At 38.0% G+C, this 26,151-nt stretch overlaps 3 protein-coding genes across 6 annotated transcripts in view; 1 reads left to right on the forward strand and 2 right to left on the reverse strand.

The window, feature by feature from the left end:
- LOC127533534 (ankyrin repeat domain-containing protein 13C-like) overlaps nt 1–4,137 on the reverse strand; it is a 44,107-nt gene extending 39,970 nt beyond the window's left edge. Inside the window, exon 1 of the mRNA XM_051946747.1 lies at nt 4,110–4,137. The gene's annotated coding sequence lies outside the window, so the exon portion shown is untranslated. The remainder of the gene's footprint in view (nt 1–4,109) is intronic.
- Nucleotides 1–26,151, forward strand: part of LOC110966412 (cystathionase (cystathionine gamma-lyase)) — a 353,362-nt gene that overhangs the window by 294,314 nt on the left and 32,897 nt on the right. The window contains exon 1 of one of the 4 annotated variants that reach the window (XM_051946741.1): nt 17,520–17,735. The exons of the other annotated variants lie outside the window; for them this stretch is intronic. Within the exon in view, the coding sequence (XP_051802701.1) occupies nt 17,571–17,735 (165 nt within the window). The 5' untranslated portion in view covers nt 17,520–17,570. Of the gene's footprint in view, nt 1–17,519; nt 17,736–26,151 lie in introns of those variants that run through there. 4 annotated transcript variants of the gene reach the window in all.
- LOC127533560 (ankyrin repeat domain-containing protein 13C-B-like) lies at nt 4,122–9,436 on the reverse strand. Its single transcript, XM_051946821.1, is given in 4 exon segments — nt 4,122–4,151; nt 6,273–6,367; nt 6,370–6,672; nt 9,430–9,436. Coding segments are annotated over 4 exon segments (435 nt in total).

The raw sequence follows: 26,151 nt of genomic DNA on the forward strand, positions 1-26,151 counted from the left end.
ACCCAGCAAAACGACAAAAACAGAAACAAAACAACGAATAACGCAAACACAAAATGACAAAAAAAACTGGACAAAAACGAAGAAACAAAACGAGCAAAACACACAAGATACACAACAAAAACACAAACGAGAGAAATAATTAGACAAAGGAATAAAGCAACACACAATAAGACAAACGACAAAAAAATGAGACAAAAACAAGACAAAATATTCCACAACAAGACCAAAAGACAAAAAATGAGACAAGAAGTTGCAAAGCCACAAAAACAAGACACAAAACAATGAATTAAAGCAAAACATAAAATGACAGAAATAAGGAGAAAAACAAACAAGACAAAAGGAAATTGCAAAGAAACAAAACACGAGATAAACGACAAACTGACCAAAAGAAGACAAAAAACAACAAAATGAGAAACGCACGAAACAAAACAAGAAAGAGACAAAAAAATTAGACAAAGAAGTTTAAGCACACTAAAGAACGACAAACTGAAAATGACAAAACATGAGACAAACGACAAAAGTCAGACAAAAAAATGACAAAAGAACAGTCTAGTGTTTTACTTTCTGAATCAAACAACTTGTCATGGGTCTAGAATTATTTTAAATTTATAGTTTTACTAAATTTACAATCTGCAGTTAATGTCTTCTCTGGAATTTTTACACTCTGAGGGCCGGAATTGGACCCTCTGGAGGACCACTTTGGACCACGGGCCTCATGTTGGACACCCCTGGAGGACCAGATGGACCCTATGGAGGACCCAATGGACACCTCTGGAGGACCTCAATGGACCCTCTGGAGGACGTCATGGACCCTCTGGACCCTCTGGAGGACCTCATGGACCCTCTGGAGGACCTCATGGACCCTCTGGAGGACCTCATGGACCCTCTGGACCCTCTGGAGGACCTCATGGACCCCTCTGGAGGATGTCATGGACCCTCTGGACCCTCTGGAGGACCTCATGGACCCTCTGGACCTTCTGGAGGACCTCATGGACCCTCTGGAGGACCTCATTGGGACCCTCTGGAGGACCTCATGGACCCTCTGGAGGACCCGATGGACCCTCTGGAGGACCTCATGGACCCTCTGAGGACCTCATGGACCCTCTGGAGGACCCTCATGGACCCTCTGGAGGACCCGATGGACCCTCTGGAGGACCCGATGGACCCTCTGGAGGACCTCGATGGACCCTCTGGAGGACCTCATGGACCCTCTGGAGGACCTCATGGACCCTATGGAGGACCTCATGGACCTCTGGAGGACCCGATGGATCCCTCTGGAGGACCTCATGGACCCTATGGAGGACCTCATGGACCCTATGGAGGACCTCATGGACCCTCTGGAGGACCTCATGGACCCTCTGGAGGACCTCATGGACCCTCTGGAGGACCTCATGGACCCTCTGGAGGACCTCGATGGACCCTATGGAGGACCTCAATGGACCCTCTGGAGGACCCTATGGACCCTCTGGAGGACCTCATGGACCCTTCTGGAGGACCCTCATTGGACCCTATGGAGGACCCTCATGGACCCTCTGGAGGACCTCATGGACCCTCTGGAGGACCTCATGGACCCTCTGGAGGACCCGATGGACCCTCTGGAGGACCTCATGGACCCTATGGAGGACCTCATGGACCCTATGGAGGACCTCATGGACCCTATGGAGGACCTCATGGACCCTCTGGAGGACCTCATGGACCCTATGGAGGACCTCATGGACCCTCTGGAGGACCCGATGGATCCTCTGGAGGACCTCATGGACCCTATGGAGGACCTCATGGACCCTATGGAGGACCTCATGGACCCTATGGAGGACCTCATGGACCCTCTGGAGGACCTCATGGACCCTATGGAGGACCTCATGGACCCTCTGGAGGACCTCATGGACCCTCTGGAAGACCTCATGGACCCTCTGGAGGACCTCATGGACCCTCTGGAGGACCTCATGGACCCTATGGAGGACCTCATGGACCCTCTGGAGGACCTCATGGACCCTCTGGAGGACCTCATGGACCCTCTGGACCTCATGGACCCTATAGGACCTCATGGACCCTATGGAGGACCTCATGGACCCTATGGAGGACCCGATGGACCCTCTGGAGGACCTCATGGACCCTAAACGTCCTCAGTTCTGTCCAGCTGGTATCTTCTACCTCTCCTAGCAGTCTAAATGGGTCCTAACTGCCGTCAGCAGCTGTAGATAATAAAGCCACGCCCAGCCTGATGTGAAGCTGAAGCCTTCATTCCGTCTGTCCTCAGCATCCCTGGAGGCTCCAGCAGCAGAAATGAACCTGATTACCCCATGGATGCCCTGAACCACGGCTGGGATCGATGCTTCAATGACAGACGTCTAACAGTGTTCACAGTAACCCTAACCTACACAGGAAAGAGCGTTAATATTCAGCAGCATGTTCTAAAGGTCGGCATGGAGCCACTAAGCAGCAGCGCCTCCATGTTTACGGGAACGTTTCAGCTGGACGCCACAGAAAGATCTCCAACGCCTCGACGACACGGGAAAATCTACCGTTTTTATACAAAATTTACAAAAATGTACTGGCTATTATACAGGCTTTCACTCATTTGTTCAATAACTGCATTTAAACTGGAACAAATATTAATGTTTACATTTGAAAGAAAAAAATCGGCCATATTAAGGAGCAAAAATGTTTTTAAAATGAACTAAATTAGAGATAATGACTAGTAAAAGCTGTCATTTAAAGAATCAAACTGCCAATAACATCCATATAAAAATCATTTCTTTCCTAAACAGTAATTAGTTCATTTATATTGTCTGACTGCAAAAGGACATTTTTTAAAGCGGTCTTAAATAATCACTGTTTACAGATATTGTCATTATTTAAAGAAGAAGAATTATGCATGTTACGGATGAAAAAAAATCTGTTTTTCTTACATATTTTATATTTAAAACTTCAGATATTTAATAAAATAACAGAAAAACAAACTGTAACATCAAAAACAGGATTTTACAAAAAATGTATTTTTTACAGTGTAAATGACTGTATTCAAATCTGCAAGAAATATTATTTTACATATTACTGGCAGTTATTTCCAATCATTTGTTAATAACTGCATTTAAACTGGCACAAATATTAATATTTACAGATATTTGTGATCTGAAACACAAATATGTGAATATTCAGGAGTGAAAACAGTAAATGTGTTTTTGTAATTACAGAGAATAACAGTAAAATCTGTCATTTCTTAACATTTCCAGTTAAACACATAAAAAAACATGTAAAAAGCTGTCAGTAATATTCTTTTTCTAAACATAATCAGTTCATCTACACCGTCTGATTGTAGAATTACACCTTTTATCCTTTTAAATAATCAGTATTTCACAGATATCGGTCATTATTTCTGCATGTGATGGACTGAAAAAACTGGATTTCTTTGTTAAATTACACATTCTAGATTTATTTTTTAAACTACCGATAAATATTATAAAGTAACTTAAAAACAAAGATATGCATTTTTCCAATGTGTTTTATTCTCTACAATGAACAGCCATAAAATGACAGTTTTAATTGTATTTAAATCTGCAAGAATAGTATTTTCAGTCATTTTTATTGTTTATATTAAAGTGTTTTTCTGCATTCTTGCTGCCAGATTTCCTTTTTTTTGCATAATCTTTTACATCGTGACGTTTCATCGTGTTCGCCGAGAACATGAAACACAACGCAGCTTCTAACAAGTTTTGTCTTCAGGTATTTGAGGAAATGTGCAGATCTGTGACAGAAATGATTCTGTCGCTCCTTCACAACAACCACAACTAATAATCATAAACTAATAATCAGCTCAACAACAAAACAAACATTAGAGAGCTGAAACAGCTCTGAGACTGAACTAACGACCACATGTCCTGCAGCCCATATCAGCCAGAGACTCAGAGATTTGCTGCCGTCACTCACAGGATAAAACCAGAAAAGGTTTCTGACCAGGGAACTCGTTAACACCTCCTCTTATTCATGCATGAGCAGCTCAGACTCACTAAATGAAGAGCAACGCACACAAACACAACAGAACCAAAACACAACCGGAACACAGGCAGAAATCAAAGCCAAGCAGGAGGAGGAGGAGGGCTGAAGCTCACCTTTGTGTCCCATCATGACGGCCAGATCAGCGGGAGTGTTTCCTGAAAAACAAACACAGCCGTTAGAAACTCAGTCTGACAGAAAACAAAGATGCTGAAGCTGAATCAGAGGTTAAATGAGGAGACAGAACCCACTGAAACCAGCAGGATCTGATAAAGAAACGTTTAGTGTGTGGACAGTTACATTAAAGGATAATAAGCAGCTGACTGATCTGAGAGGCAGCAGGGGCTGGAACATGAAGCTCCTCTGACATACTCAGGCTGGACGAAACCTAAAAAGAACGTCTACCAGGACGCTTGTTGTCCACTTTCTGTTAACCAGGTTTCTTTTAAACACTCTGAACATAAACATGGATGTTTAAACGTGTCATGTGACTCTTTATCTGCACAAAATGGACCAATGGCGTAACGCCTACTCATCCACAGCTATATCACGGAGCTGTCAGGGATCATTACAGATAAACAGCAGCAGAAAGGAATGTCTGTAGAAAAACTGTAAATGCTGGACGCTCATAGATTTACTCCTGACTTCCAGCCGCACATCAGAGCTCTGAAACTTTAAACATCAACATTTAGGAGACGAGGAAATACTTCAGTTCTTGGACAAATCAGTCTGGAAATGAACATGATTGGATATTCTCTGTGATAAACAGACTGATCAGTTTTCTGAACTACCAGCTCCAGAACAGCAGAGAGAACGGACTAATCAGCTGATCAGAACCAAAACATAAAAACATTTTCATGCATGTTCTGCATAATCAGCTGGATGTATCCAGTGTGATGCTGTCACGGCTTCATTCAGCGTTTTACAAACATACAGGTCCATAGAATCACAGGAGAAGAACTGCAGCTGATTTAAATCTGAACTCTGAACGGAAACTCATTCAGAGGAGGTTAGCTGTTCAGCACGGTTACCATGGAGACCGGGCTGTTCAGCACCGTTACCATGGAGACCGGGCTGTTCAGCACCGGTTACCATGGAGACCCGGGCTGTTCAGCACGGTTACCATGGAGACCGGGCTGTTCAGCAAAAGCAAAACTTCGGGTTTTCTTGGGTAAAAAATAAAAAGAAGTTGTGCTCGTCTTTAATTTTTTGTCAAATAATTGTTCTCAATCATCATTAAGCCAAATTGTGGGAAAAAATGAGATTTTTCAGCCTTTAAAATCTCATTGTCACCCCTACTTAACAGGGTTTAAATATTATCTAAGACTATGAAGCCACTCATGAACCAATAAATATCATATTAACCAATAATATAAACAGTCAGCTGTGGGCTGCTTAGGAACTTTCCATAGGAAGTGATTTATCAGTGCTTCATAAACATTAATGGTACAACAGATTTATATGGATAATTTTACAAAAATATGGAGCAAAAATTGAAGTTCTATTTCTTAGTTCTGTCATCTGTCAGCTCTCCTCATGTAAACGTTCTGAAAGTTCAGGATCGAGTTTCACAACAGAATCTGCAGAAGAAGCACATCCCAGATTCTGAACCGCAGCAGAAACACCTTCATCAGGTGAGGGAGGAGGAGGAGCTTAACATCTGAGCAGACTTCAACCTGCACAGGAGCTGATGTCAGCCTGGGAATCCCAAAGGTTAAGAAAAAAATGGTGTCTCAATACATCAGCGACTGGTGTTTGCTTCAAAATGACAGATCCAGGAGGAGTGTAGACACCGATCAGAGCTTCCATCATTTCTGAGGCCTCAGAACTTCATCAGTCCAGCAGATAGACCCATGACGTCACAAATCACCACAGAAAGACAGAAAAGTTCTGGTGAAAACTGATTCAGGTCAGTTTTAATCATTTTGTGACTTTTTGAGACTTTGCGGGTCTTTTTTTTGCATCTGTTAGTTACATTTTTTGAAATTTTGTATAATTTTGGTACTTCATGGTTGATTTGGGTGTTTACTGGAATATTTGAATCTTTTAGTGGAGCTTTTTATGCCGAATTCGAGTTTTTTTCAGTTTCACCTGTTTGAGGTAATCAGACCATTTTTGTGGTAAGTTTGACCATTTCTGTGGTGATTTTAAGTCTTTTTTGTGCCAAATGTGAGTTTCTGAGAACCAGGCCTCACCGGGAGGAGCCGGTTGTCTGTTCTCCGTTAAACCGAACCCCTGCCGGTCCCTCCCCGTGTGTCCCGTTCCGGTGGGTAACTCACCGTGGACGTCTTCTGCGCGATGTTCTGCGTCCGGATGAGCGACGACAGGCGGCGGACGTCTCCTTTGAACACGCACTCGTGCACCGGAAGTCGAGTCCGGTTCGGAGGACGGGGTTCTTGTTGTTGTCGTCGATGAGTTCCGCCGGTACCGAGTTGTCGTTGACCGGCGGGTTCTGCTTCACTAACTTGTGGTTGCTGAAGATCTTGCTCGCCCGGCTCCGGTAGTTCGGTTTGGCCGCCGTGAACGTCCCGGTCGCCGCCTCCTCGTCCGGCTCCAGGAGGTCCTCGTCCTTGCCGGGCCCGTGGTCCTTCCGCAGGGAGCGGATCTTCTCCCGGTCATCTTGCAGACGGTTCCCGGAGCTTCGGGGAGCCGCCGCTGAGCCTCCCTCCCGGTCTGAGTCTTACGGAGCCGCCGGAAGCCGCACAGCATCCAAACACCGGATCTCCCGCCGGAAGCAGTTAGCTGAAAGCGGCGGTTTGTCGGCGGACGGACCGGGTGCGGCTCCGGTTCACCGGTTAGTCATGAAAACAACTGTTTGTTGTTTCTGCTCCGACGTCCAAAACCGTCCCTTCAGCCGAGACTTCAATGAGGACTTCCGCCTCCAAGTATCGCGAGAGTTCAGCGGAGGTTACTATCGGCCACCGGATAAAGACGAGTTTATTTCTACAAACTTTATTAATACAGAGTTTATTTACAGGGCTTCACAGTAAAATACTACTGCTAACAATAATAATAATAACCATAATCATAACAAAATAAACATTTTAAAAATATTTAAAATCATAAACACTGAAAATTCCATTTATTTATGTGAATAAACTTTCATGTTGTTTTACTGTTCATGTTGTTTATGTACTGAATATATCTAATATAATCCGTACTGTTTATACTCTTTATATCACTATTTATCTTTATGTGATAGTTCTATTATTTCTACGTCTATGTAGTCATATATCAGTGTGTTAATAACACTCCATCTACACTGTTCATTCGTTTATTCTGTAAATAATCTAAATAATGAACTTTACTGCTGCTTTTGCACATCTGGTCAGACACAAACTACTTTTTACTCATAATCTGTGCAATAATAAAGTTAATATTTTCTAAACTCTTAGACAGAAAACTAATATTTCGGTGGAATAAGCCTTTAAATGATAGTTTTTTTACACTTTAGTGATGATGTGGTTCAGCAGGTGGCGCTGTCCTGAAACTACTGCAGCTCATTTAGCTCTTTAACTGGATTTATTACACATGAATTATTCTACATTTACAAGACAAATGCTGTGTTTTTATTATTTTGCATTTAATCAACAAATGAAGAGAAAACAAACTGAGCCTCCGACACGGATCGCTGACATCTGACAGAAACGTCGTCACATCAGGTCTTTGCTCATTTCAGTAGTTTAACACCACTCTGGGAGGTTAAACACGTGCCACAGCTTCTATCCTATTTGTATTTTTATATTAAAAAAGTCAGATCTGTGTCACGTTTCTCTGGCTGCTCTGCTTCTAGAATCAACCATGGAGCTGAATATGTCTCAGTATAGTTTGAACTAAATGATATCTGTGTATGAATGTGTGATCTGGAAATAAAAAACTAACTCTACAAACACAAAACACAATTAAACAGATCCAGAAATACACAAACAAGAAGCACAGATAAATAAATAAACAATCTGGGAAAAGGTTGAATTATTTTATGAATGACAAAGAAAAACATCTGTGGATCTCGTCCAGACTTTCAGAACTTTCCACCAGATATTTTTCTTTCTTTTTTCTCTCTGTGGAGCTGCATTTATAAGGCTGCTGTCCTACATTTACAGTTCTGTTTCTCCTCATCTTATGTTCCTGGATGCAGGAGTTTAAGTGATAAACTGACAGAGTGGAGCTTCGACTTCTGCAGCTTTGAGGCCCAACAGTTTAAACCTTTTATCCACATTGTTGATTCTAGAACACGTCGCCCCCTGTGGATGAAGGAGGAAACAACAACCAAAGCTCTGCTCTGAATTCTCTATGTTTGGGACTCCCAAAACAAAAAATACGACAAATTCAACCTGAGATTTTACTTTTACTTTAGAGGTAATTACAGAATTTCAAAGCTTCTTCTCTGTCTGGTATTTTACCTGGACTGGTTTTTGCTTTTTAAAACTATTTACATCAAAATCTGTGGAAATCTGACGGATAAACACATGACTTTATGAGGATTAAAGCAGTAATTAAATGAGAAAACGTCCACATAGAGCTGTTTTTATCTGGAACAAACTGAAAATGTGCAGAGCTTTCGGTCTGTGCTGATGTTTTATAGCCTCACGTTTACTGATTATATTAAATATTAAGCCAGTGTTTCTGATGTTTGGGCTGTTTGTGTTTGCTTTGATTTTATCTGGAAACTAGACTCTGATCTGCTTGATTTAAGGACAGATTTATCGTTCTAAAGGTTAGGTCTCTTAGAAATGTCCTTGTTTTTGAAAGAAAACAATTTTTGTTCATTAAGGATAACATTAAATGAGTGATAAATTCACTCTAGACATTGTTAATGTGGTGATTATTCTATATGTTTTACTTTTTAAAAAATATATTTCATTATATTTTTACTGTATTTTTACTCTGTTTTTACTGTTTCATTTACTATATTCTTACTTTATTCTATACTATATCTCTACTGTATTTCTTGTTGGACTTTATTATATATTGTTTATAGTTTACTATATTTCTATTATGTTTTTTAACTATGTTTTGACTGCATTTTTCTATATTTTTACTGTCTATTTACTGTATTTTTTTTGCTATATTTTAACTATGTTTTTATTGTATTCTTGCTATATTTTTACTGTATTTTTAAAACTTTTTGTATTGTGTTTTTAATATATTTTCACTGTATTATTGACTCTATTTTTACTATATTTTATTGTATTATTTACTTCATTTTGCTGTATTTAATTGTATTTTGCTATATTGTTTTATTGTATTTTTACCGTATTTTTACTGTATTTATAAAATGTTTTTATTGTATTTTTATTATATTTTTTCTATATGTTTTACTGCATTTTACAGTATTTTTTTTAAATTTATTCTATACTTTATCTAACTGAGAGCAATTTGAACTAATATGGATCAATAGTGAGTGTTTTTATCTACATTATTTTCATAGCAAACCTGTCATAATGAGCTGTAAATGCTTGTTAGTTTTTATCGGTCACATACAGAAACATGCTGTCATTAAAGGAGGAACTCTGATCGCTCATCTGAAATCTTTTTTATCGTCATGAGAACAAGTTTTAAAGTCAGAATCAGGACTTTATGAAGCTGTAGGTTCAGGTTTGGTCATTATTATTCTATCTATAAATACAGTAATGCGGTGACAGTGGAGGTCTTTTATCTTTATGTGTTTTCTCTATAAAAACTAATTTTAATTTAGCCCTGAATCCTTAATAAATGGTTGATCTGAGTTCAGAACACGTTTATTCTGATGATTCAATCATAGCTTTCACTGGATTTTGTTGCTTTTTAAAACTATAGAAATTACATTTTATAGAAATCTGACTTTTAATATTAGTGGATGTAACTTTTTGTTTGTAATATAATGTAATATAACGTAATAAACATGTAAATAAACATAATGAGGTGTTTTAAAGTCAGAATCAGGACTTTATGAGGCAGAATAATCACGTTTTTGTTTTTCCTCTGTTATTCCAGCTGTGCTTTGTTGCTTTTTAGCTCTAAATATATAGTATTTAACGAAAAAATGACCGTTGAACTCATTGAACGTAACTTTTGGTGAAGCTAATCTGTGATAAAATGACTAAAAATGTAAATAAACATGCAAATATCTTTATAACAACACATTTTAAGATGTCCGTGTAGTTTCTGTTTTTGTTCGAATTAACTTCCTGCGTTTATTTTAACTGAAGTCTTTTCCTTTAAAGAATAATATAAAAATGTGATAATGTGAACGTGGACATTAATATTAATGAATTTAACTTTTTCTTTCTAATATAAGAACTAAAAATATTGATACACATTTAAGTGTTATTTTAATTGGACTCTATTGCTTAATGATTAAAAAACAGATGATATAAATGCTGGTGGCCTAAACTTTTTCTTTGTATTATAATGACTAAAAATGTAAATAAACATCTAAATGTTCTTATAATAATCCTAATTTTTGGTTAAAATATCTTTCTGTGTTTATTTAACTGGAGTTTTTTTTTTCAAACTATATAAAATATAATATATAATATATATATATGTATACGTATAGGGTTAGGGTTGTATATATATATATATATATATATATATATATAATATTATATGAATCTGACTTTAATATTAGTGGACCTAACTTGTCTTTCTATTAGAAGGACATAAAATATTAATATATATTAAAATGTTATTTTGACTGGACTCTGTTGTTTTATAACATTTTTCATTATTTTATATATTTATTATTTCTAAAAAAAATCTAATAATGTGAATGTGGGTGTTTATACTGATGGACTTAGATTTTTCGTTTATTTATTTATTTTTGATCTGATTTTTATTTTTTATTAGATTTTTTTAAATCTAATAATGTGTTAAAATTAATGGACTTAATTTTTGTAATATATTGACTTAAAATATTAATATATTTTGAAATATTATTTTGGCTGGACTCCATTGATTTATAATGTTTTTAATTTATTATTATTATTATTATTATTATTATTATTATCATTATTATCATTATTATTTTCAGTTTGATTATGTGAATGTGGATGTTAACATAGGGGATTTATTTATTCATCAATTTTATGTATTTTTAAAATCCTCAATGAATGTGCATGTTAATATTAATAAACTTATCTGTTTTAAGTTTCATTTTGATTTGATTTGATTTCATTTTATTTTTATTTTTATGCATTTTTAATCCTCAGTTAACGCATGTGTTAATGTTAGAAAACTTAACTTTTTTAAAATTTTTATTTTATTTTGTTTTAAATCACACATGAGCGTGTACTAATATCAATAATCTCAACTTTGTAAAATTTAGTATAATTTAATTTAATTTAATTTTTTAAATCACACATGAGCGTGTGCTAATATTAATAATCTTAACTTTGTAAAATTTAATTTAATTTAATTTAATTTTTTAAATCGCACATGAGCGTGTGCTAATATTAATAATCTTAACTTTGTAAAATTTAATTTAATTTAATTTAATTTTTTAAATCGCACATGAGCGTGTGCTAATATTAATAATCTTAACTTTGTAAAATTTAATTTAATTTAATTTAATTTTTTAAATCGCACATGAGCGTGTGCTAATATTAATAATCTTAACTTTGTAAAATTTAATTTAATTTAATTTAATTTTTTAAATCGCACATGAGCGTGTGCTAATATTAATAATCTTAACTTTGTAAAATTTAATTTAATTTAATTTAATTTTTTAAATCGCACATGAGCGTGTGCTAATATCAATAATCTCAACTTTGTAAAATTTAGTATAATTTAATTTTATTTAATTTTTTAAATCACACATGAGCGTGTGCTAATATTAATAATCTTAACTTTGTAAAATTTAATTTAATTTAATTTAATTTTTTTTTTAAATCACACATGAGCGTGTGCTAATATTAATAATCTTAACTTTTTAAAATTTAGTTTTATTTTTATTTTATTTTTTAAATCACGCATGAGCGGGTGTTAAGCCGAGCGGAAGTAACTTCCTGGGGGGGGGGGAATGGCGGTGTGAGCAGACGTGAAACTGCAGGGTCCGACCCAACAACTGAATTTAAGTCCACAAATTTGAAGAAGGAAGTTACAGTTATCCCAAACTGGTAAATAAAGTCACCGCGTAACCCATTTGATTCATTTTATATAGAACAAAGAAAAGGAAAAGTGTTTATTTGGATAGTGAAGAAATGGCTAACTTGAAGTTAACGGCTAGCATCCCGGACCATGCTTACTGCTCGGAGCCTGGCCCTGAGGAAGAGAAAGACACAATGCAGTCGGAGATGGAGACAACTGGAGGGGAAAGCGAAAGAGAGAACACTCCGGTAAATAGTCCCATGCCCAAAAAACTTAAAAGAAAAGCAGGGTCAAAGAATAGTGGTAATGAATGTGTGCTCGAAGCTATTGAAGCACTATCAAAACGAATGGATCAACGAATGGATATGCTTGTGTCAAAATTTGAGCATTTTGAAACAAGAATGGCAATATATGAAAAGTCATCAGAGGAAAACAAGGAAAAAGTGGATCAACTGAAGGCAGAGGTTCAGTCATTGAAAAAGAAAATGCTGAATTAAGAGAGATGAGTTTGGAAAGTGCACGCTATCGAAGACGCTGGAATCTCAGATTGATTGGATTGCCAGAATCAGAGAATGAAAACACGAGGGATCGAGTTATTGGCATTCTCACAAGAGTAATTCCTGTGTCAGTGGAAAAGCTTCGGGATACTGTGGACTCTGTACATCGACTTGGAGTGAAAAACGATGCTGCTACAAACAAAATGCCACGACCAATAATCATCCAATTCGGAATGAGGACAACGAGGGACAAGATCTGGAGACACTCCAAAGAGGCACGAGTGTGTAAAGAGATGAACATACAGTTTAAAGAAGACTTCTCCAAACAAGATAGGGAAGTCCGGGCAAAGCTGTGGCCAAAGGTGGAAGAGGCCAGAAGAAGAGGAAAAAGAGCCTTCTTAAAGGAGGGCTACGCCATAATCGATGGAAAACGTATTGGATAAAGAAGGTACAAAAATAGAAAACATGGGTGCTCAAGATAGGGCCCGGAGGATAAATGGGACCATTTAAGTAACTTTTGGTAGCCATCTGGCCTCTTTGGGTTCTTTGGGTTGTTATTAAAAAAAAAAAAAAAATTAAAAATATATGAATAATGGCCCTTTTAAGTTATTTGCTCCTTATAATTTGAAGAAAAGGGTAACAAACTTTAACTACCTTGGTATATATGGAGAATAGATCCAAGTAAATACAATAATTTAGTGGCCAAAGTGATTGTTTATGTCTTTTTTTTTTTGGGATCTTGTTGGGATCTGTAACTGAGAATTGAGTAATTTGTATTCATGGACAAAAAGTTCATTCCTGCTATTTCTCGTATTAATCCTCTTAGTACTTTTTATAAGCGACTCGTTTTCAATTTAATGTCTATTTTTGTAAGTTCATTGAATGTTCGAGGTTTGAAAAATAGTGTAAAGCGTAAGGCATTGTTTTTGTTTTGCAAGGAGACCAAAGGAAATATAATTTTTTTGCAAGAAACACATTCAAATAAGGAAGATGAAAAATTTTGGAAACAACAGTGGGGTGAAAACATTTTGTATTCACATGGTACGTCTCACTCAGCAGGAGTAATGATCTTATTTCATAAATTTAACGGTAATATTATTGAATATAAATCTGACTTGGAAGGGCACTGGTTGATGGTCAGCGTAGAAATACAAAACAGCAAAATTATACTGGTTAATATATATGGATATAACAATAAATCGTTAAACAGGAATCTATTAAGCAAATTAAGTCGATGCTTGGGAGAATGGATGATAACATATGATACCGACAAACTATTAATAGGAGGGGACTTCAATATAGCTCCTGACTCATGGCTGGACAGAAAACCTCCAAAGATAAAACATGTTTATGATGAAACAATTCATAGTTTTTGTACGGACAATAATTTAATTGATTATTGGAGATTTAAGAACCTTGGCATTAGTACATTTACATGGATAAGTCCAGCTGACTCTAACTTATGCTCCAGGCTGGACTACTGGCTAATATCTCAAAACCTAACATCCTCGGTGACTAACTGTGATATTCAACTTTCTCCCCTGACTGACCACTGTGAGATACAAATCTGTTTAAAATTGGGGGAGAAAAAAACATAAGTTTAGTAATACTTGGAAATTTAACAACTCATTGTTATTGAACAAAGAATTTTGTGATCAAGTTATTAAGTTAGAAGAAGAAATTGCTGTGATGGAAATGTCAAATGCCAGTAAATGGGAATGGTTCAAATTCCAAATAAAACAAGAAGCGATTGCAACAGGCAAAAAAATTGCAGAGAATCGTAAAAAATTAAAGAAAGAAATAATAGAAAAAATGAATATTTTATGTGAAAAATCAGATCTTACTACTGAAGAAAAAGAAATAATGCAAAATCTTCAAGATCAATTGGATGGAATGTATTTAAAAAAAGCACAAGGGGCGTATGTAAGATCTAAAGCTAAATGGATTGAGGAAGGGGAAAAAAATTCAACATACTTTCACAACCTTGAAAAAAGAAGACAAACAAAAAAGACCATAAATAAACTAAAAATCGATGATAATAAGATCGAAGACCCTGTTAAAATAATGGAAGAGGTAGCAACATTTTATAGTGAACTGTACAAAAGTAAATTTCAGAAAAATAAAAGTGATCAATTCATAAATCTACTTCAAAGCAAGAGTAAAATAAACACAATATCAGATGGAGATAGACAGAAGCTTGATGATGAGATTAGAATATCGGAAGTGGAAATAGCTTTAAAACAAATGAAAAATGGGAAATCACCTGGAATAGATGGGTTAACAATCGAATTTTACAAAACGTTTTGGCCGAACATTAAAAATCTTCTATTTAATGCTTATTTAGATGTGATAAACAATGGGCAACTATCACCAACAATGAAAACTGGCCTAATAACTCTCTTGCCCAAGCCAAACAAGGACACTGAAAAACTAGATAATTGGAGACCTATAACGTTACTTTGTAATGATTATAAATTAATTGCATTGGTATATGCAAATAGAATAAAAAGTGTCCTAAATTCTTTAATAGGGGATTATCAATCTGCTTTTATTAAAGGTAGATATATACAGAACAACGTTAGACTTATTCTTGATATGTTAGACTATAAATCCCCTCCTGATTCTGAACATCTTATATTATTTATGGACTTTTTTAAGGCCTTTGATTCAATCGAACATGAATTTCTGCTGCAGTCATTACAATTAATGGGGTTTGGAGAAAAGTTCTGTCAAATAATTTGAATATTCTATAATGATATCTATAGTTATATTTCCGTACAAAATGGTCTCACACCAAGAATTAACGTCTCATGTGGAATTCGCCAAGGATGTCCGATTTCACCCAAATTATTCATACTTTGTACCCAACTAATGGCTTACTCAATAATAGATAGCGACGTAATAGGCATAACAATTAACAATATAGAATTTAAATTAAGTCAATTCGCAGATGATACAGTACTTTTCCTAAATGATAAATCATCTCTTAAGAAATCATTGGATATAATATCCAAATTCTCCCAGGCATCAGGCTTGTGTTTAAATTTAAAAAATGTGAACTGTTGCCAAATTATGAATGTTCTGACCTTGAACTGGAAAAAATTCCTGTTAAGAAAGAAATAAAATATTTAGGAATTAATTTATCCAATAATGTGAAAACAAGAGAAGCTATAAATTTTGATGGAAAAATAGAGATGGTTACTAAAAGTCTTAACAATTGGTTAACAAGAGACTTGACCATATTTGGGAGAAACCTTCTATCAAAATCTGAAGGTGTATCTAAACTGGTCTATCCCAGTTACTCCCTGTATATTAGTCCTCTAAATATTAGAAAAATAAACACAAGGCTTTATAAGTTTATTTGGCGCAATAAAACGCATTACATTAGAAAAGAAAATATGATAAAAGACTATGATAAGGGAGGTCTAAAAACTATAGATTTTGAATCAATGGTTGGAATGTTCAGATTAAATTGGATTAAATCTTATCTGGCTAACCCTACATTATTGTGGTTCCAGATCCCTAAAATGATCTTTAATCAAGTAGGTGGACTGGATTTTTTATTAAGATGTGATTTTGAAATAACAAAACTGCCTCTAAAATTATCAGAATATCATAAACAAGTTCTGAACTACTGGAAAATTGCATTCGCCCAAAATTTTACTCCTCATGGCTCCACCTTGTGGAACAACAGAGTCGTAACCATCAATCGGAAATCCCTATTTATTCAAAACTGGTACGATAAAGGAATTGTTCATATAGCTGATATTTTAAATGACCAAGGGCACTTGTTATGTTTTGCAGACTTTATTAAAAAGTTTAATGTTGAAACTTCAGTTAGAGAATACAATGAAGTGTGCAGAGCAATTCCAATTGCCCTGCTTAATTTAATTCAAATGTATCTACAGCACCCAAACAAAATTACAATATCTCTCCCTAAATTATGTTTAGATCAATTGCCACTAAATGATAAAAAGTGTAATAACCTAAAATTAAAAAAATTGTTAAAAAACAAATTATTTCATAGATATGATGCAACAATCAAAAAATACACAAAGGAAGGCAAATTAATGGAAAGAACTAAATTAAATAAATATATGAAATGGCCGATCCCACCTAAAATAAAAGAAATGCAATTCAAAATTATAAATAACTATTATCCAGTTGCAGTAATGTTAAATAAAAGATTTGGATTTGAGGTAGAGCCATGTGTTTTCTGCTCGGAGGAAGAAGAAACAATAGAACATTTATTTTTCCATTGCAAAATAACAAAACATTTTGGGACTGAAGTATCAAAATGGATTGAAATAGACAAAATGACACAGTTAAAAATGGAGGAAGTAATGTATGGTATAGAAAATGTGAAAAAAAATGTTCTTGAGTTATGTAATATTGTAATTATTATGGGAAAATATCACATACACAAAGTCAAATGGCAAAATAAAACACCCTCAATCAATATATTTAAAGCTGAAATCCAATCTTTTTACAATTCCTTGTCCTTATTGAGAAATAAATATGAAACAATTGAAAAGATTTGTAATACAATAACTGCTTATGTACCCTTGTAAAAAAATATATATTTGTAAATGAGACATATGCCTTGTAAAGACATCTACCTTGCACTTTTTTTTTCTATTTCTTTATGTTAAGACATATTGTAAAAAATGTTACAAACTTTGCCTCCCTACGAGAGTTTATGTATATTGTATGTATATATTGTCAATAAAAAAAAATAAAAAAAAAAACATATCTATGGTGTCACACATAGATATATATATCTATGGTGTCACACACAAACAGCCCCTCCTCTGACACAAACTACGGGAAACGTTGCATCATCGTCAGTCTGTGGTGTCACACGCCCCCTCCTTCTCAGCCAATCAGCGCCGCGTCTAGCTTGTTGATGAGCTGTGATTGGCCGACGGGGACCGCACACGGTCCCGTTAAACGGCTGTCCCCCTACCGGACCCGCTGACACGCTTCTGCCGCTCCGGTTCTGCAGCAGCCATGGATCAGCAGGACGAGCTCTCCGGGTTCCAGACCGCCTTCAAGTCCTTCGCCACGGAGGCCATTCACGTCGGACAGGAACCGGAACAGTGGAAGTCCATGGCCGTGGTTCCTCCGATCTCTCTGTCCACCACCTTCAAACAGCACGAACCGGGAAACCACGCTGTGAGTAACCGATCCCCGGTGCTGGAGGCCGGTTAGGGAGGGAGGGGGGACCCGGGAGGCACGTGTCAAACAAAACCGGTGAAATGATCCGTTAACGGAGCCCACCAGAACCGGTGAAACAGTCCGTTAACGGAGCCCCCCAGAACCGGTGGAACGATCCGTTAACGGAGCCCACCAGAACCGGTGAAACAGTCCGTTAACGGAGCCCCCCAGAACCGGTGGAACGATCCGTTAACGGAGCCCACCAGAACCGGTGGAACGATCCGTTAACGGAGCCCACCAGAACCGGTGGAACGATCCGTTAACGGAGCCCCCCAGAACCGGTGGAACGATCCGTTAACGGAGCCCACCAGAACCGGTGGAACGATCCGTTAACGGAGCCCACCAGAACCGGTGAAACAGTCCGTTAACGGAGCCCCCCAGAACCGGTGGAACGATCCGTTAACGGAGCCCACCAGAACCGGTGAAACAGTCCGTTAACGGAGCCCCCCAGAACCGGTGGAACGATCCGTTAACGGAGCCCACCAGAACCGGTGGAACGATCCGTTAACGGAGCCCACCAGAACCGGTGGAACGATCCGTTAACGGAGCCCACCGAAGGTTTATTTGGACACAGAAACAGGATGAAATAATACGAAGTTCATCCAAATAGCTATTTAATTTTATTCAAACAGATTTTAAAGACAGAATCAGGATTTTTAAATGTCAGAAAAAATGGAATAAAATCCAACTTCATCAGAATAAAACCTGCATTTAAACCTGGATAATGAATGACTGAACCATTAAACTGAACCAGGCCTTCATTAATACTTCTGGATCCTTTTTGTGGAAACTTCATAGTATTATTATTATTTTTGCTTCGTTTTTACAAACAGACTCTATTACATGTACTGTAAGTTTTTAGTTGTTTTATTTAACAACTTTTTTTATCTATTTAAAAGTGAATTAAATCAGATTTTAAGGACAGAATGAGGACTTTATGAAGCAGCAGATCCAGATTTTATTTGCTTAAACTACAGTTTGTTTCTCTGATATCTAACCTGAATTATTGGCTTTGTAATGAACTTCATGAATGAATATGTTGGCGTCTTTGTTTCAGCTCTACTCTAACAGAAAGTGTCTTTAGTTCAGCAGCACTTTATTACTTCCTGTTAAAAGTAATTATTATTTAAGCAGAACACAGAAGAGTTTGAGGCAGAAACATCAGATTGAATTCACCTGTAGAGCTTAAATATTGAGCTCATGACCCGACACTTTTATTTCTAGTTTGATTGATTTAAATATTACAGTTAAAATGTAACAAAAATGATATAAAATCCAACTTTTTTTTGACTGTAATAAACATTTAGACTGAGATTCTACAGGTTTGTTCGTCTAAAAAGTTGTGAAACTGCAGAAATCTGCATTAAAATCCAACAAATCCAAGATTTCTCTGGATTAAATATGAGCAAACTTTGATGTTCTATTATTTTTACAAATACACCGTATTTGTGGGCCGTTATTTAATTTAGTTGTTGGTTTCTGGAATATTTTAGACACAGAAATGCGTCGGTAATCAAGCAAAGATATGATCTTCCATCAAAATGTGTTTTTAATATATTTTCTGTTATTAAAACATTTACAGACAGAATCTGGCCTCTGAAGTGGTTTAGATTCAGGTTTTGATCAGATATGAGTGAACTCTGGACAGTTTGCTGCTCTTATCTCCATAAATAAACACGCTGACAGTATCCATGTTTTACAGCCTTGTTTTTATATATATGTGGCTTTAATGTGTTGTTTTCTGCAAACAAACCAGAGGAAATGGGACGTAAAGGGTTAAGTTGTTGGTTTCTATCGGCTTTAACACATTTAAAACAGAGAAAGCTGTTGTCTATGAAGCTGCATATTTTATCTATAAATACATGTCCTGACAGCAAACAGACTTTTTGTCCCATTTTCTTTCAAGAAAAAGTCACAAAACTAAACTTCAGCTCTAAACCAACAGGCTGATCCAGTGGAAATAACAGACTTGACCAGGCAGGTGGAACCTCGTGATAATTGAACATAATTTAACATAATAGCTGTGTTTTTTTCTATCTTCCAAACCAACACAGCTGCTTCTGCTGCAGCAGGTTTATTTTTTGAACCTCCCTCTGTGAGGAAAAGTTCCTGAAGCCTTGTGGCAGAAAGACAAACCCAGTCTGCTGCTTTATCTGCTGCTATCGTGTTCTCTGATAGCTCAGTACACTTTTACTTACCGCCACTCGTTTCTGTCAATGATTATCTGCTGGGTTCCTCACAGATTGTAAGTGTGGAAGGTGCAGTAGCTTCTAGAGCAGCTCTGTCAGGTTCAGACCGTCTCTACGTTCCTCATTAAACCCAGAAACACCCAGACCTCAGCACTGTTTGTTCTCATTCCGTAGATAAGTTCAGTCGCCTTCACAGAGCTCCTGAGGAAAACAAAAATGTCAGATTGGTCTGAAACACAGTAATGCACCCAAAGCTCATTGTTCTAAAAACAGATGCTTTTATGCTTCTGTTCTGTTTTTTAGTCCAAACTTCTACATTTTGTGATTTAACAGTTTCACGAGTGAAAGAATCCCACAACTCCATGCTCATGAGCACAAACTCAGACAAGCTGTCTTATCGACTCTGTCTTTGGTAAAGCGGCGTGTCCAAAGGATTTTATGGTTTTATGCAGCAGTAAAGACGTTATCAGTGGAAGTCTTCTGCTGCTAGTTAACCTGTTTATGTAATGCACTCTAAAGAGCAGAACAAAACAGGAAAATACATTTACAATCACGCTCTTTTTCTTTTTATGATTTCAAGGGCCAATAATTAGTAAAACGTTCAGTCGACTCTTCCTGAACCTTCGTCTTCTCTCTCCAAACCCCAGATTTAAGCCAGTAAATCTGGATCCATCCATAAACACTTCACAAACCTTCTGGTTCCACAGCGCCAGCCTGGTTGGAACATTTTCCATTTTTCAGGACCACTATTTATTCATTATTGACATTTTTGGAGAATTTGGAGTCATTTTGGACAGTTTATGTCTTCAGAGCGTCTCCTATCAGGCGAAAAGATGCACAAAGAGCTCCACGACATCCTTACTTAAACACGGAACATCTACATTTTGATTTACAAGATGACCCGTTCTTCCATACATGTGTGATTGTCACTCCTTTATTAATACCTAGCTTTACAGTTTAGCTTCTATGATTATATATTTCAGCGTATCTGTTAAATATGCTGTAATTAAAATGACCTGAGTGGACATTAGACTGTAATTAACTCCCACAAACTCACAGACGTGGACATACATGAGTCAGCATTGTTTGTAGTACCTGATTATAAAGGCTGAAGTGTCATTTTATGTGCAAAGACACTGTTAGGCTGATATGAGGCACTTTATGCAGCAAAATCACACAATATTTATGAACTGTCTTTGTGCAGGTGTCGTATATTTGATTAAATATGAGGATAACATGATAGGATTCAGGCTAGAGTCACTTTTATGACACACTTTGTAAATATTATGGAGCTTTATTACATTTTTAATCAATGGAGGGAAATTGTGCCCCTTCCTGAGTAAATATTCCATAGCTGGGAGCTACAGTAGCTGTTTTATCTGCTGCTTTTTCACATATAAAAAAAAAGCTGTGATATTCAGTTGAATTGTTGAAAATCATGTTGGATCAGTGTCATTTCAGACCGCCTTAGGTTTCATTCATAGTTTTCTGATTTGTTAAGTTATGGAGCATATTTTGGCTGAATTTTGAGGATTTCCTCTTTTTCTGACCTGGATTTTTTGTATTTTCATCCTTAAAAACTTCTTACCTGACACCATATTAAGAGTTGAATATTCCCAGAAATGGAACTTTCATGTTTCTCTGTAGAAACATTAAAAAAAAACAGTAAAACCATCATCTTATGAAGTTAAATGTCCTCATGAATCAACATGAAGCAGCTTCTACCTCTGAACACCTACCACCAACATCTAGACCTCCATGAACATCTTGACCTCTGTGAACACCTAGACCTCTATGAACATCTAGACCTCCGTGAACATCTAGACCTCCGTGAACATCTAGACCTCCGTGAACACCTAGACCTGTACGAACACCTAGACCTGTACGAACACCTAGACCTGTACGAACACCTAGACCTCCGCGAACACCTAGACCTCCGCGAACACCTAGACCTCCGCGAACACCTAGACCTCCGCGAACACCTAGACCTCCGCGAACACCTAGACTTCCGCGAACACCTAGACCTCCGCGAACACCTAGACCTCCGCGAACACCTAGAGCTGTACGAACACCTAGACCTGTACGAACACCTAGACCTGTACGAACACCTAGACCTGTACGAACACCTAGACCTGTACGAACACCTAGACCTGTACGAACACCTAGACCTGTACGAACACCTAGACCTCCGTGAACACCTAGACCTGTACGAACACCTAGACCTCCGTGAACACCTAGACCTGTACGAACACCTAGACCTCTGTGAACACCTAGACCTCTGTGAACACCTAGACCTGTACGAACACCTAGACCTGTACGAACACCTAGACCTCCGTGAACACCTAGACCTCCGTGAACACCTAGACCTGTACGAACACCTAGACCTCCGTGAACACCTAGACCTCCGTGAACACCTAGACCTCCGTGAACACCTAGACCTCCGTGAACACCTAGACCTCCGTGAACACCTAGACCTCGTGAACACCTAGACCTCCGTGAACACCTAGACCTCCGTGAACACCTAGACCTCCGTGAACACCTAGACCTGTACGAACACCTAGACCTGTACGAACACCTAGACCTGTACGAACACCTAGACCTGTGCGAACACCTAGACCTGTACGAACACCTAGACCTCCGTGAACACCTAGACCTCCGTGAACACCTAGACCTCCGTGAACACCTAGACCTCCGTGAACACCTAGACCTCCGTGAACACCTAGACCTGTACGAACACCTAGACCTGTACGAACACCTAGACCTGTACGAACACCTAGACCTGTACGAACACCTAGACCTCCGTGAACACCTAGACCTCCGTGAACACCTAGACCTCCGTGAACACCTAGACCTCCGTGAACACCTAGACCTCTGCGAACATCTTGACTAGGGCTGCAACTAACGATTATTTTAATAATCGATTAATCGGTCGATTATTTTTTCGATGAATCGGATAAAAAAAAACTTTTTAATTTCTTCCTCTTTATTCAGAAATAGAAGATTTGGACTGACAGAGCAAATAATATCATTGTAGTGAAGCCTTTGTCTTAAACCATCATCAGAGGCCTCATGTCAGTGACGTCATGTTGAGGATGCTCTCAGTCAGACAGCTGCTTGGTTAATACAGGTTAGTGTTATTAGTAGCTATACTAAAATGTTGAGGCATTCTCCAGCTTGTCGAGTCATAGTTTCTGGTAGTAGTGCAGTTTGGTAAATACTGAGTGAATTTCCAGTAAGTAGTGGCTGGTGTTGTTGTGAGTGCTGTGTGCATTGCAATGATACATGTTTTCATCTAGTGTAACTGGTTTGGGTGTTAAAACAGGGATTGGTCCGTGAATGATGAGGTATAAATGAGCACAGATAGCAGTCAGACATGTTCAAACTTGTTGCTGTTAAATTAGCCATCTGGAACCAAACATTGTCATGGTGATCATCAACATCGAGTTCATGGTTTCTTTTTCCTCTGTGAATCGCTTTTGTCATTAACAAACATGAAATGAAAATTTAAAGATACCGCAGCCATTGGGCCCAGCAGGGCCGTAGTCTTGACGCGTGGAGTCATGACCTATCTTCTGGAGGGAGAGGTTACCAGCACTTCACCTCCTATTTGACAACTAACAGTGAGCTTGTCCTGTTCTTTGTCCAGTGAGTGTGTGGATGCATGTAGGAGGATCCCAGAGTACTCTGCTCCCTAAAAACAGTGAAGATCTGTTGGTTTCTTCACTGACCTTGAGACAGTTAACCACTAGAAGGTTTAACCCCCTTTGTAGTCAGACTTCCCCTCACTGTCGTTGGAGTTTTCCCCCAGGAACCTCTGTTTCCTGCAGTGTGACAGGTGGATCCACGAAGCTCACTCTGTCATCTTTATAGCTGTAGGTGTTGTCAGTGACACCTGGTAGGGCCCTTCCCACCTCGGTGAGGACCAGTGTTTCCTCTTAATGGACTTCACGAACACCCAGTCTCTCACTCGAACTGGTGGGACACCCTCCTGTTGAGAGACAGGTGCATCTGGCATAGCATGTCATTAGCATGTTTTATTCCTCTTGCTTGTAATGTTTTCCTCATATACTCTGCTAACGTGAACTTCTCATCTATACAGATTTCAGGTTTGTTTAAACTGATCTGTTGAACTGTGTGGTAATTGTTATTGTGGTCTTTATACTGCATACAGACTGAAGTGTTTGAAATGTACCCAGCTGAGCTGCATTCCAGAGATAAAAGGACCTTGAAGTAAAAGCAGATGCAAGCAAACCGTTAGAAACACTGAGTTCTCATCTTGTGCTGGGAAACTTTGTGGTACAAACTAACAGTGAAAATACAGTCTTTGTCTTACAGAAATAATTTCCTGACACACTTCATAAAAGCTCGTCATTGAAAAATCCCAAATCTCTAAACGTGTGAACAACTGAAAATTAGATTCGGGTTTACTGAGTCCATTGCAGGTTCCTATAATCATTCTTACAAAGCAAACCGGACCATAAAGTCATTTCTGTGATCCTGCTTGCATACGACATCCTGAACTCAAATTACAGGTAAGAAACAAGAGAAGCACATGTGGTGCAGATGTTCTGAATTCAGTTCATGTTTCTACTGCTTTTTGTAAGAAAGTTTTTTTTCTTTTTTAATTAAAAAAAACAAAAACACAATAACATAATTTTTAGCATCTAAAACCAGACTTTATATTAAGTGCAGTTGTGTCGGAAGACAAACTAATATCTAGGTTTTAGATCTAAAGCTGCCCACACATAATAGGAGTTACTTTATCAAGTTATTGCAGCTCGTATTCAGTATAAAAGCTGAGTTAATTTAACCAAAGGAAGACAATGTTGTAATAAACTGTAATACATTTTTTACAGTTGATCTAGGAGGTCAGACCTCTACTGATATTTCATCTCTGCAACACAGAAGAGCATTTCTTCATGAGGCCCTGAAGAAATGATACATCCTTTGTGTATCTATTTTTTTTTAAACTGGAAGGGCAGATATAATTCTACATCAGTGGATACATGTACTGCTGCTATAACTGCCTGTATATGAAGCAGGTTTGTTTTCTAAACATAATCTGGAATCCAACTTCTACAGTAGTTGGTTGACCCTAAAAATGACATCATTTGTCTCTTCTTTTGTTGTTTGGACAGTCTTTGGACCAATGACCTTTCCCCCCCACAAGTCCAGCATGAGTCCTCTCCTCTCTCTGTGTCGTCCTCTAAAACTCCCTCTGGCTCTCTGTCCTCCTGGTGCTCCCCTGTAGTCCACCTCACAGTTTGGATCATTATCATCTTGATAGAAAATGCTGGGTGTCTTCTTCTTTTTCTGTTCCTTTTAATTTATAATTACAGTTTAAATTCAGTCCTTGTGGTCGTGATCTGTCAGCCTCGTTATAGGGAGGGGGTCCGTTATCTGGTGCTTCGGCTCTTCATCACCCAGAAGGCCTAGCTCTGGTCGCCTCTCCGTATGTGCTGTGTCTACATGTTTCTGTCATAAAGTACACGTAGAATCATGGTTCCAAAGGCACATACGTTTCACAGTCACTCAATGATAAATTAATGATAATCTAAAAGCAAGTATTCTATTCTAAGAATCCTAAGTGTATTTCTTCTAACATAAGTACTGTAAGTATTTTAAACATAATTCTTCAAACATTTTCCCTGAAGTGTTTTCGAAATAAAAGAGAAAGTTTGCTGCCAAGCCGCTCTGTTTATCCAATTTAGCTGCTGGACTGTCAAACTGAAAGCGTGGTGGTCACGTGACCGTCTGTCATCCGTGTGATTTTCAGATGCGTGCATTGCCATGTGGAAACGTCACATGTAGTGGACACGCGGCATGTTTTTGTTTTGTGGAGCGTGAAATGCTGCCACACTTTTGAGGACTTTGGTCAAACTGTTTCCTCCATGTCAGTCATGTTTCATTTGTTGAATTACCTTTGAAAATACCGCCTCTGCTTTGCCTCCACCTCGCTCTGTCCACCTCGCTCTGTCCACCTCGCTCTGATCACCTCGCTCTGTCCTCCTCGCTCTGATCACCTCGCTCTGTCCACCTCGCTCTGTCCACCTCGCTCTGTCCACCTCGCTCTGATCACCTCGCTCTGTCCTCCTCGCTCTGTCCACCTCGCTCTGTCCACCTCGCTCTGTCCACCTCGCTCTGTCCACCTCGCTCTGTCCACCTCGCTCTGATCACCTCGCTCT

The sequence above is a fragment of the Acanthochromis polyacanthus genome, chromosome 4 (assembly GCF_021347895.1).
Source record: "Acanthochromis polyacanthus isolate Apoly-LR-REF ecotype Palm Island chromosome 4, KAUST_Apoly_ChrSc, whole genome shotgun sequence".
NCBI classification, from domain to species: Eukaryota; Metazoa; Chordata; class Actinopteri; family Pomacentridae; genus Acanthochromis; species Acanthochromis polyacanthus.